The sequence below is a fragment of the Chinchilla lanigera genome, unplaced genomic scaffold (genome assembly GCF_000276665.1).
Source record: "Chinchilla lanigera isolate Chin_1 unplaced genomic scaffold, ChiLan1.0 scaffold00075, whole genome shotgun sequence".
Taxonomy (NCBI): domain Eukaryota; kingdom Metazoa; phylum Chordata; class Mammalia; order Rodentia; family Chinchillidae; genus Chinchilla; species Chinchilla lanigera.
In genome coordinates this window covers 10,618,174-10,632,055 of record NW_004955476.1, presented here as the reverse complement: position 1 = coordinate 10,632,055, position 13,882 = coordinate 10,618,174, and the positions used below count along the sequence as shown (strand labels likewise).

General features: G+C 40.9%; 1 protein-coding gene across 1 annotated transcript in view; it reads left to right on the top strand.

The window, feature by feature from the left end:
* The window catches only part of Ccdc73 (coiled-coil domain containing 73), a gene marked incomplete at its 5' end in the record, with an annotated part of 113,814 nt that overhangs the window by 94,288 nt on the left and 5,644 nt on the right, over positions 1 to 13,882 (top strand). Inside the window, 2 exon segments of the mRNA XM_013502982.1 lie at positions 10,602 to 10,788; positions 11,891 to 13,291. Coding sequence (XP_013358436.1) covers positions 10,602 to 10,788; positions 11,891 to 13,291 — 1,588 coding nt within the window.

The window sequence follows — 13,882 nt, the reverse complement described above, 5'->3', positions numbered from 1 at the left end:
ATGAAGGTAAATGGCAGACACTAAAACAGGCTTTCAAACATTTTCTCTTTTTGAAGAGCCAGTTCACCAGGACAGGATTGGGAGTATTATATTGAAAACAGAGCAGTCTAAATATTGGTTGGTGAGATCCCCCATTTATAGGGTGGCTTACATAGCTCCTAGGAAGAAAAATGCAAGATTCCCTTTCTAGGGACGCTAACCTGCTCAAGGGGAAAGTTGATAGCTTGTGCAATTAAGCCCCAAGTGAAATAGGTAAGCCAGAATCCATAATGAGATCCACCATCAGAGAGAACTTCCAGCCAGCCTTTTAATACCAGGTCTTAGATATGTACAGGTAGCTATGGCTAGCCAGACATTTGAAGAAAGCCCCCAGTATGAAAACAGATAAAGTAATGAAAAACCCATGTAGAAATAAGAAAATATATTTAAAGAAAGTATTTTATTAATCCACAAAGCAAGAATTGGGACTCCACAAAGAAGCACTCATAGAATAAAAGAGACAGCTCTTACAGTAAATATATCAGTAGTCTTAAAAATGCAGTGGAAAGGTTGGAGATAACGTTGGGGTAGTCTAGAAAGCAGAACCAAAAGACGAGAACACAGAAAACGAGAGAACACAAGGAGGTTAGTCCACGAGGAAAGAGGGAGGAAAATGAATACAAAAAGCTTTTCCAGGCCTGAAAATATGACTTTCTCCTGTCCAATACCAATGTGTATGGTTATGAAATTGTGTGCTACACATTAAAGAGATGATTCTGTAACTGCAGAAAGAAGCAGCTCACAGGTAAATAATTAGGAATGAGACAGTAACACATGGTGTTCAGACTTCTCAGTGGCAACACTGGAAAGGAGAAACTAGAGCCTGCCTATAGAGGAAGGTCAGGACTTGGACCTACCTGGAAAGGGAGTGTAATGGTTGGTACATTGTGTCAGCTTGAGAAGTTTAGAAGTTTAACCAAGTGACTCAGCAGGGGGCAGGGTCGTAACTTTGTACCTCCTCATCCTGTGCAAGAGGAGGGCAGGAAGATGGTGTGAGCGCTGCACCTGCCCTGGGGGAGGGGGGGCCTGCTTACAGTGTAAGGGAGGAAAAGAGGCTTGTTCCCCCCCACCTTTTGCTATTGCTGCTTTTGCTGTCTTCTGCCACCTTAAACTTTTGCCCCTGTGCCCTGCCAGCCATCCTTGGAGCCAGCTGATTATGGACTGAAACCTCCACAAACTGTGAGCTAAATAAATCTTTCCTTCCTTAACTTTGAGTGTCAGGTATTTTGTCCCAGCAGTGAGAAAAGTAACCAACACAGGGAGTAAACCAAGAAAGAGGAACATGTAGGATCCAGGAAGTGCAAGACTCGGCACAGAAGAGAGGCTGCTGCAACCCCCAATTGTCTTTCCTCCCCTGCATCAAGAGGCCCGGCCCTCTCCTACTTGGCATTGATAATCTGATTTGTGAAGCAGACCAAGAGCGGTGGACCCAAGTTGGAGTGAAAAGTGGGAAGCTTCCAAAAAACGGAAACAGAATTCTTGAAGGAAGAAGTTTCTTTTAGATAGGGTTTAGGTCAGAAGAGGAAATGATTGACCTATCTAGGACAGTGTTTTAAGAGCATGATGCTCTTGGTCATGTAATATTATAGCAGTAGAATAGCCAGGTGTGGTGGCACATGTCTGTTATCGCAGCACTTAGGAGGCTGAGGCAGGAGGATCACTGTGTGCTTGAGGTCAGCCTGGGCTACATAGAGGATCCCATCTCCACCCCCAAAAGAAGTATTGCTAGAATAGAGCCTATGGTATGTTGCTATGTTCTCCCTTTCTTCCCTAAACTTTGCTTTCTCTGCCTTATAAACACGTTATGTTGTCAGTGTAAATAGATATTGTAATTCAAAAGTACTAAGCATCTATTAACTATACACCACTGGGTATGTAGAAGTCACCCTAGTATTACATGTAACTATAAATTAAGGGACAGTGTCTTGTTTAAAAACATTTCCATCACCCTAAGGAGGCAGTCAGGATAGGGCTTCATTGAGGTGCACCACTCCGATGGGACAGAGGAAGAGCTTCCTGCTACAGGTTGTAAAATGGTTTTCATTAGGCGAGTCGCCATAACTTTGCATCACTAGGTATTTGCATATTGATATTCTGGATGTAATTGGGAATTCCTTAAACAGAATGTCATGAAGCCTTTGAAATGAGATGGATACACACGCACACACACACACACGTACACACACACAATACAGAACATTTTTTTTTTAAATGTGGCTTACAGAACAATGAGATGAGATGTGGTCTTGTTGGAGTTTAAAAACATCTTTTGCTGGGGATATAGCTCAGCGGCACAGCGCCTGCCTGCAAGTGTGAGGTCGTGAGTTCAATTCCTGGGACCAAAAACAAACAAACAAGCAAATATATCTTTTATATCCTTGTATACTTATAGGCACACACTTAGAACTACACAAGAAACTGCAAACGTGATAACTTTTGGAGAGGAGAAGTGATAAGGATAATTTTGTGTTTTCTCTTTATATCCTTTTGTGTGGCTTGAAATTTTTACCCTCAATGTTTATAGTTTTAGTAATGATAAGCAAAGGAACTTAAAAATGCCAGATGTGAGCTGGGAGTGGTGGTGATACCCATATGCCACACACCTTGGGAGGCTGAGGCAGAAAGATCACAAGTTTGAGCCCAGCCTAGGGCTGGGCTTAGCAAGGGGACCCTCTCTCAAAAACAAAGAAGATCTGAGGATGTACTTCATTGTGAAGCTCCCTGTACTAGGGGGCCAAAAAGGCCACATGTATTAGAGGGGTAGAAATAAAGAGTCATTACTATTTACCCTTTCACAGATGATTCCTTGTATTATAAACAGAGATTGAAGAAACCTAATAATGTTGGTGACATAGATTCAATAGCTCTAAATCCCTAGTCCTATAAAACACTTTGTAGTGTTTTTCCTTCTTAAAGGTTTTGTTGGGGGGCTGTAGTGTACTAGTGATTCTGTTACATTAATTCAATGAGTAAGTTAATATGGTAAATTTTTAAGTTATGCTCAACATGTATTAATTTGAAATGAAAATTGTACTTATAGGTTTTCTAACCAGCTCATTTTAAAAATAAATAGATATGAAGAAAATGTTTTTGGTAGTTAAAGTTTTTTAATGGGGTTCGGCTGGATTGTGCTACATTTCACACTTTTCAGTGCTGCACTTTATATTACTTTTTCAGCACATTAAAACTTATGCAGTGAAACTGAATAATGGCAATGTTTTTATGCCCTTTTATAGCCATTTCTTTATCATAACCTCCCCCTATTTCCTGTTAGCTAAACTATAAGCACCTTTCTGTTAATTTATGAAAATTATTGTTGAGATAGCACATTACCACTGATCTGTATGGCACTTTCAGCATGTTCAAAGCAAAGGTCCAAGCAACATAAAACACATCAAAATTCATTAATGTGGTATTGATTATTTTTTGGATAATTAATTTTATTGCAGACCCTTGAAAGAGATAATGAGCTGCAAAGGGAGAAGGTAAAGGAAAATGAAGAAAAGTTCCTTAATCTTCAAAATGAGCATGAGGAAGCACTAGGAACTTGGAGAGACATACAGGTTTATTAAACTGTAAAGTATTAAAGTGCCTTAGGTAGCTGTAGACATTTAAAATAACTATTAAATGCTAAGAAAACATTGCAGAAATAATACAAAAATAGGCACGCAGATTTTGTTCTTGCACTTATATTTCCAGAAAGTGAGTGCTTTTTAAAAGCTATATTTTGTTAAAATGTTTGTAATGTTTTCATGCTTGGAAGACCATACATATACATGTTTGTGCATTTATACATGCATGTATGAATATATGTTGGATGACCTCCACATGTGACAAAGAAAAATTAATTTTTCATAAAACTGTTGCAGTATGTTTTAATCAATGATTAACAAAGGATACATATTCCTGGTGTTAGCTGATCAGCTTTGCTTTTCTCGGCAGTCTTGTTGAGTCGTGTGAGAGCCGTGTTTAGAGCACATATGCAGTGGCTGGGTTCAGTTGTATTAGCATTTTATCATGAGTTGATATGTTGTATAAATGCTATTTCCTTAAACTACATTTGCTCATTCCATATTGATTTTAATTTTAGTGATGTAAATAAAATAATGGTGTAAAATGATATAAATTTGAATTGTGAAATACAAAGGTTCACTTCAAAGATTTGTAGACTACAAAATTGATTATTCTTATCAATAGAATATCAGTTTTCTTTGCATGCCAAAAAAGCTCAACAACAGTAGAAAGTCACTACTTATGAAAATATATGGTAGAAATACACAATTATATTTTAGACTATTGTACTAATTAAACCATATATCCTATGTCATTACAATGATATAGATCTAAATATAGATCTCTGAATTTACAGTTCAGAAAGGATGAGTCTTTGTTGATGATCTTCATAAGCTTCACTCAAATATAAGAAAAATATTTTGTATTTAATTATATCAGATTGCCAAAATATGCTGCTTAATCGCTATGGGTAAAATTTATTATTAAGCAACAAGCATAATAATGTCATGTAACCTACATTGCACCCCAATCTTTCTTGGCTCTTGTCAGGGTCAGGACTGTAAAGTGAAAAGGAGATGTGATATAAATTTAACATGCCAAACATGCCACACGCACACACACACACAAGATCAACTGAACAAAGAAAATTAGACATTCATTTTTTTCTGTGGAAACTGTGGCCTTCTAAGAACAATAGGCTGAGATTAGCTTTTGAACGGTCTCCTGCTAAGGGAGTCGCATTTTGTAAGTGTTGAGAAGGCACAGAGAATTTAAAAGCAGTGGAGGGAGGGAGGCAGTTCTGGTTTTTTTTGAACTAACTTCTGTGACAGTGTGGAGGATGAGTTTAAGGAAAGAGACCTGTGAGAATCCTGTCGTAATCTAGCTGTGCGCCTGTGAGAATGTGAATTGAGGCAGGAGTGGGGAGACGGGAAGACGGGTAGATGCGAGCAGCATTTGGGAGTAGACTTGGCAAGGTGGTGACAGTTTATATACAGTCGGTATTGGAAGGGGAAAGGAGCCCGGTACGACTGAGATTACTGTAAGTCCGAGAAGGAGAATGTCGTTCACTGACGTGACGAGTGTAAGCGGAGAAGCAGGTTTGATGGATGCAAATAACTAGTTTAATTTGAGAACTGCTGAATTTATGATTCCTGCAGGATGTCTAGCTTGGAATGCATACCATGCATTTGGAACTGTGAATCTTATCTTAGGAGAGAGGTTAGCAAGGAGATACAGTTTTAAGATTTATTAGCATAAAAGTGAAATTTGAGGGTAAAGAAATGAGACCGTCTCTAGAGGAGCAGAAGGCTTGAAGAAGGCCAAAGAGGGCCTAGCCCTGAGGGCTGCCACCCCCGGGAGGGCGTGTGTGTGCACGTGGGCTCCTGTGGGGCAGGAGCAGGAGCAGCCTGGTGAGAGCACCGGAGATTCAGGAGGATAAACAGCAGCCAAGAGAAGCGGCCGACTCAGGAGTCCTCACAGTCAGGGGCTGCAGAGCTGCCGAGAGGCGGGAGACCTGGAAAGGCCACTGATCTGCAGGCGATAGTTAAGCAAACAGCACTGAATGAGGGCACAGCCAGACCGTTGCCCGGTGATGGAAGGGGTACCTGAAGGGGTGAGAGAAGCTGGGCCCAGGAGAAGAAAGCAGAGTGTGAGTAGAGGGTGTTTGTGCGCTGAGGAGAAGACGCTGGTGGGATGTAGAGACTGGGAAATGGCAGGAAAGAGGAGAAAATAGATCTGAGACTGCAGGGGGCGGAGAGAGGACGGGGTTAAGAACAGGGAGAGGTGGGCCTTGGAGAGCAAGTTCTGTACCTCGCGGAGATGGGCTACAGATGGTGGAATTTCCTGTCTGGATGAAGACTATTACACACAGCCGTGGGATTTATGAGTTTTAAATGTTTAAGAAAAAGTCATACCCCTCCATGGTCAAAGGATAGTGTTCTCTTCTGTGGCCCTTGTCTCCTAGTGAAGGTCCCTGTGCCTGAGCTCCCTAGGAAAAGTCCTGAGATTTCATCGGTGGTGGAGTCTGGCAAGTGGACCTCACTTCAGGCTAACGTGTCAGTCTCTGCTCAGTGCTCAGCACTCTGCACCACATCGAGTTACGATCTGCATCTCTGGTTCACAGCAGCAGAACAGGAAGGTGTAACTTTTATAGAACTTTTACGACTAAAATTCGTAAATCTTCCTTTGGAACAAGAGGTATTTTAATGTAGTAGTTAGAAACGCATGTGGCTTTGAATTTGGAACTTGGCTGCTGTTTTCTCTCTGTCAGTCTGGAGCAGGTTACTTAACTTTTGTGAGCCTCACTTTCCTCATCTGTAAATTGGGCATAAAATACCTCATAGAATTTCTATGAGTATGCAAGTACATTTACTAAATGCTCAACTATTGTTATTTTGTGATTGTACTTATTTTTACTGTTTGCCAAAACTTATATTAGTGTTTTCAGACAAAATGTACTTATACATTTGCTCACTTTGTTATGATGGGTTGAAGAACTTAATAGAGAAATTAATGAGATTAAAGATGAATTTTTTATCATTTGAAATCATTCACTTAAGAGGATAACAACAAACTATGCAGTCAGAAAAAGCTTGAGAAAGATAAGAAATTTCAGGTGAAATTCAAGATTGTTGGGAGTACAAACTTTTAAGTTAGGACATTTTTGTAGTCAGGGTTTAGAAGGGAAAGAATTTAATACAGAACATATAATTTATAGGATTATTTTGTAACATTCACCAAAAGAGTCAAATGCAAAAGAGTGCAGGAGATCTTTCCACACACTAGAGACCCAAAGAATCCAGCTGAGGGCCTGGATCCCACAGCAGTGTCCTGCATGAAAGACCTGGAGCCCATGACAATGTCCTCCGTGAGTCTGGTTGAAGCTGTAGAGCCCACGACAATGTCCCATGCAAGTTTATATCAAGGCTCTGCGCTGGGAAGGTCCAAAGGTCAGTGGTGGAAGCCAGACAGTCTGCGTTGGCAGGATGAAGGATCTGTGCCAGCAGGCTGAGGGATCTGCACTGGAGCCAGGAAGCAATGCTCAGAGTAAGGACCAGAGCTCCCCCACAGAAAACCGCAGTCATCCTCAGCAACATTGAGGTCTTGAGCACGTCCAATGATGAGAACAGCCGAGTTCATATCAGGAAAGCTTCTCCAGGAGAGTCAACAGCTCATTATCTTCCTCTCTAGTTTCTTTTTTTTACGCTGTTGGCAATAGTCCTCAGGTGGGCCTTCCACACCTGAACTGATTCAGTTCAGCGGGGTGTTATAAGTTGCCTATTAGTTAATCCACCACAGATATCACTGATGTTTTTCAACCTGTTTTATATTTTAAGTTTCTCAACTTCAAAAAATGAGGATAAGCACGTAGTCTATAACATATTTGAGTAAACTTTTGTGTGTTGTATGACATAGGATCAAGAATCTTTTTCAATACGGATTTTCATTTGTCCCAGGACACAACTGTTGTTGTAAAGACTATTCTTTCTCCTGTTATACCTTGGTATTTTCTTGGAAAATTAGTTTACCATATTTCTGGACTCATTTTGTTCTATTGATTATATATCTGTATTTGAGCCAATACCACATTATCTTTAGTAGTGTTAAGCTTTTTTTTTTTGAGACAGGGTCTCATTATATAGTTCAGGCTGCCCTTGAACTGTGTAACCCAGGCTGGACTTGAACTCACAGCAATCTTCCTGCTTCAGTCTTCCAAGTGGTGGGATTACAGACATGTGTCCCTATGCCTGGCTAGCTTTTTAAGAATGTTTTAAATGTGGTATATAATTTGTTGTTCTCTTTTAAAATCACTTTTTTAAAATCACTTTTTGCTCTTCTGGATCCTTTATATTTCCATATCACTTTTAGAATCATTTTGTCAATTTCTAAAAAGAGTCTGTGGGATTTTGCTTGTGCTGTGTTAAATCTATAGAGTAATTTGTGAAGAATTGATATTTTAGCAATATTTTGAGACTGTGAACAAAATGTAGGTCTCCATTTGGAGGGGATATTTTTAAAATACCTCAGAAATGCTTTGTTGTTTTCATTGTATAGGTCTTGCAAATGCTTGGTTAGATTTATTTCTGAGTATTTCATGTTGGGGACCCTGGTGTACGAGTTGCTTTGTTTTGCTTGGTGCCAGGGATTGAACCCAGGCCTAGTGCGTACTAAGCATGCCTTTACCACTGAACCACTCCCACCCCCGGCCTTTTGTGAGTAGTATTTAAAATTTTTTTTTCAAAATGTTAATTGGACCTATATAGAAGTAAAATTGATTTTTGTACATTGACTTCATTTTAAAAGGTGTTGTATAGCTGTTTCATATAGTATGCATTTTCTTTGTCTCAACTGCATGAGCTGGGAACCTCTGGCATGATGGTGAATAATACTGTGAGAGGGAGGCACTTGCTTTGCTTCTCACCTTAAATGGCGAGTATTTTGTCTCTCATCATTCGTACTGATATCTATTGGTTCTTGTTTATATTTCTTATCAAGTTGAGAAAGTTTCCTTCTATTCTTGGCATGCTGAGTTTTTATCATGAATGGGCATTAAATTTTGTCAAACACTTTTTCTGTATCTATCGAGATTACATTTTTAAAAATCTAGTTGCTATTAATTGACTTTCAAATGTTAAAATAACCTTGTATTCTTGTGATAAACTCCAGGTGGTCTAAGGCATTATCCTTTTTCTATATGGTTGGATTTGAATTGCAAATGCCTTAATAAAGACTTAGCATGGATAAGCAGTTCTGGTGTATAGGTTTTCCTTATTTTTCCTTTGTTTGTCTGTGTTTTGTATAAGGAATACTACTGGCCACCTCATAACCTGAGTTGGAGTATGTTCCTCCTCCAGTATCTCCTGGAAAAGTCTGTCTAGAATTGGTATTCTTTTTTTTTTTTTGGTTTTTCTCCGGTACCAGGAACCGAACTCACGACCTTGTGCTTGCCAGGCAGGCGCTTTTGCCGCTGAGCTAAATCCCCAGCCCTAGAATTGGTATTCTTTATTGTTAAGTAGAACTCACCAGTGAAGCTGTCTGGGCTTTATCTTGATGGGAATATTTTAAATAACAAATTCACTATTTAAATTACAGGGCTATTGATGAAAGTCTGCATTTCTTGTGTAGGGGTATAGAAAATAGTCACAACAAGCCTGTGGACACTGTCCTTAGAAGGGCCGGCTTGTAAGGTTGGCCCGGGCTCCTTCCTGGAAATGTGATTTGGGACAGGCTCTCACCCTTTCCTGACAGCAGTGGCTCACAGCGTATGAAGTGTTAGTACCAAAGACATGGTCTCTTCTGGACATCGTTTTCTTGCTGGAGTCCACTGCTTGCAGGCAGAAGTGCCTGTGGGACCAGTCTTGGGCAGCAAGTCTCTCAGGAGCTTCCCTGGTAGACAGCAGTGCACATGTGTTGCTACACTTCCTTTGTGACTTCACTGAGAGATGACCCTGGGACGCTCATGACTGGTTCCCTCCACCTCTGCTGCAGGTCTTTGCCTATTTTGTTTTGCTTTTGTCTTTTTGTTGTAATAAATCTTGGGCATGAGTTTGACTATACATGGTCGTGGCGCCCTCCTGGTGTGTGCTGGTGAAAATGAAGATGGAGAACGTGATGTGTCCTGAGTTCTAAACATTGCCCAGTGCTGGTTCTTGTCAGTGAGGCTGAAGCACTCATTGCTCTTTACAGTGCATCGGATGACCTCTCCAGTCGGCCACTTGGGCCATCCCTTGCCGAGCCACTCAGTGGCGTGCCACATCCTCCTGGCAGGGCTGAACTTCCTTAGCATGTTACATTGGGCCCTCCGTGACCTGAGGCCCAGCGTGCCTCAAGCTTCCTTCTTTCCTCCCGTCCCCTCCCTGCATCTAAGCTGCAGCCACATGGGGTCACTCCTAGTTCTGTGACTGGACAACCATCTTCTCACACATCAGTAGTTTGTTCTCCCTGGACATCACATGTGACTCTGTCTCTGTTTAGCTCCGCCTCCTCTGAAAAGCCTGTCCCTGACTCTCGAAGGCAGTACTGGGGCTCTCCCTCTCTGCACCAAGCAGAGCTTTCTAGCGATTACACTTGGCTGTTGTTTCTCTTGTCTGTATACCAGGCTGTACACTCCCGGAGGACTGGACCGTGTTCATGTGGGATCCCAAAGCCTCATTCAATGCCTCGCAGTGACTTGTGCTCAGGGACAGGGGGAGAGAGGGCGTGGAGCTCACCCACTGCTTTAAAGACCCAAACAAACACCACTTGAAGCACTTGGCCTACCTCACCCACCACAGCTCCAGTTTGCCTGCTTGTTGAAGGGGGTGGCTGTTCTGTTCTATCACGTGTGGTATGATAATGTGGTACTCACGTTTGAAAACATAGATGGTGTCCATTTTGTTTAATTATGGTAGACTACGAAAGTGAACTTAAGTCATTTGGTTTTCAAACAAATTGCTGAATGGTTGAATGGAAACACAGACACCACTTTTATTAGCAAAGTTTGCTTAAATGTTTTATACTTTTTAAGCATCTTTTTTAACATTAAAGAAATCCCTCCCATTTTACCCTAGAACGTCCCAGAAGTAAATAATGAAAATGCTGGAATAACTAAAAACTCAAGAAAGGCCGTCATACAGAAATATAATTCTGGGGAAGAAGGCAGGGAAGAAAATACGAAGGGTTTCTGTTCCAATACTGAGCACAGAGAAAAGGAGCGAATGGGAGAAAGTCTGCCTACAGAAGAAGTTATTACAGAAGGTAATCTGAAAGTTATTTTCTAAGTTGTAAAGGGTTTTTCTCTCATCAAAAGGACCTACCAAAGCACCACACTGGGCCCTTTACAGAATTTTGGGGAGTGTCAGCTGCCATCTTTGCTTTGAGGACCTTGTAGCATAGCCGGAAACACCCTTTCCCTTGTACCCGGCAGCAGAACTCATGTTCTTCAAGCTCATCTTTAACGGTCAATATTTACAGTGAGTATTGTGGGGAAAAGGTGCGTTTCTGCTTATCCCTCTCGTCTCTTACGCTGGGCTCTCTGGATTCTTGCTTCTGCCGCCACATCTCTGGCTCACCAGTGGCTTTCTGATGGCCAGAAGAGAGCCCTCTTCGTCATCCAGAAATGAGCCTGCCACCAAGATGACTGACTCGCTCTTCCACCTTGAAGGAGAGTTGCTGAAGCCGGCACTTAGGTTTGAAGGTGTTCAAACCTAGGCTGAAGCAGCCACTTGGTGGAGGTGTTGCAGAGAGAATGACTGCACTCAAGCCCCCTTGAGTCCTGACATTTGTATTGGAGATTATTTTAACTGTACTTAAGATTTGGTATCGGTAGAACGCAGAGAATACAATTGATGTCTTGCCCAAAACTATTCCAGAACTTGAAAATATTTAATAAATGTTTTATAAGATTTACAGTCCTGATTAAAAAAGTGATCACTGTTCAACTCGGAAGTTAACTTGTGAATATTACTGGACCTGGGTAGTAATAAAAATTAGATTGTATCCTGCTAGAGTAAATTTTTCTCAGCTACATGCTTAATGGCAAGGTATTGTGTCCAAAAGGAGATGCCAACTAGAGAAATAAAAACTATTTTATCATACTCCAACTTGCTTCCTCTTCTTAAATCCAGAGTACTTTTGCTATTATGAAATAAAAACTTCATAGGGTATGAATACTTAGCATCTAACTATATGCTTGTTAGGTGGGGAACTCAATATTCATGTTAAACTGATGTTATGTTTGTTTAATTATTTGCTAATAAAATAGTTAAAGCTAATTATGTTTTTACAAAAATAGGTGATACATGTATGTTCTACAAAGTCAGGCTTTAACATGTAATATTTTACTTTGTTCTTGTGATAGATGCACAGCTTTTTGAGAAAAGCTTCAACAGTGAAACTGATACAAATGTATCTCAGAATAAAGATCAACACGGAGTCTCCCTAAGCAAAGTCCCCTGTGCAAGTAAAGAGGCAATCACCCAACTAACTGGGAGTGTTACTGACCACAGAAAACCTGCTGCTATGGAAATAAAAGACAAGCTGGACCTGGAAAAAGACAATAGATGCACAGAATTTAAATCACCAAGTAACCCATTTGTAGTGGAAGATATATCAGTAGAAACAGGAAAGATGCATGTAGGAGCGAAAGGCCTTCACCATGCAGACGTATGCCTGGAGAACAAAGAACAGAGCCCCTCAGCTGACAGTGCTGTGCGTGAGATGGCTTACAACAGAGATCATAACAAAGATGTTTCTGAAAATGAACCATTTGAACAGCAATTCAGATCCCATCCAGGGACCAAGAGGGCAGTTACTAACCAAGGCAAACCAGGTTTGGATTCATCTGTAGATGCAAAGATGAATCCTATTCAGGGTGAGAAATACAGTTCACAGTATTCAAGTAATGTCAAACAGCTGTTAAATAAAATCAGTAAGTGTAGTATATTGCCTTTTAAACCAGCTTTAAGTCTTCAGCAAGTCCGGACTGATACTGCAGAGAAGCCTGAACTAGCTCTTCCCTGTGATGTAACTGTCAACCACCCCATGCCACCTGCTGCTTTTGGTGAGAAAGCGCTTATGAATGCGGATAATATTGGTATTAGGCCTGCGTTGGTGACACCCAGTTCCAACCCTGGGGAAAGAACTATACGGGAAGATATGAATGCTACGCAGAACAGCCAGTTTAAGAACTGCCTGGGATATTTAGGAAACAGTGTGACCACTTCCGCTCTTCCGATTAACAGTGGAAAGAGGCAGGCTTCACCAGACACAGGCTTGAAGCCTTCCACCATACAGGTTTGCAGTGCGAGGGAGACAGATGAGAGTCAGAGAACTGAAGCAGGAGAAAATGACCGCTTCCTTTCTGTGAATGTTAATGAAAGACAGCATACATTGTTAAAGAATACAGAGAGAGCAGAGTCATTAAATGACATCGTTTCAGGAAAAATGTACAGGGAAGGACAGCTGGGAAAATCACATTCATTCCACATAAAGCCATCTGAAGATTTAGTAAACAGAAGTGGAAGGGCATCCTTTGATCTTCCCACTTCAGATAAAAAAACTGAGAAAACGCCAGCACACATGAATTTCCTAGACCCTAGTGCTTGGTCAAAAGTAAATCAAACTGCAGGTCAGACAACGCCTAGCACTCCTTTGTTGCTGAAGGAGAGACCAGCAGGTCCATCGGAAAACACAAGGACCATTTCAGTGGCTCTCTGTAACAGTGCTGGTGTGGATGATGTCAGGAAGGACGCCGGACCAGGTAAGAAAACGAGGTTATATTTTAATGCTTAAAATTTGTTTTACTACTTACTATTCTTGATAAAGTCACCAGATGGATTGTATTTCAAGTGATTTTATTTGGCATCAGCCCATTGTACTGCATACACATGTGGGCAAGTAAAAGTGGGGAAGGTTTTATTGAAGTGGAAGTAGATTTGTTTTTACCTCAATCTGGGCCATTCTTATCAGTGTGCACAGTCACATTTGGAAATTTTTCCTGTCATCAGAGGGCGGCAAAAACAGGCGTGGGTCATTAATTTCACATTAGGAACAAGTAACTGAGTTTTTCATCTCAGAGCTAATGAATTTCAGCAGCTGGTAACATTTCTGACAATGTGCACGTTTATTCCTTTTCTTTCTGTACATCTTAATTTCTCTCCCGTCACTTTCTTCCCCGTTTCCTCCCTTTTTCCTCAGTTTTTATCTGTTCATTTTGCAGCACCACAAATCCAGCTCACTTTTCTGGTTTTATAAGCAACAGTAAAGCACCACAATTTATATCACTGGTGTTTGTCACTAAGACGTTTTCAATTGAATGCCCTAATAATTATGTACTTCTATTAATACATTC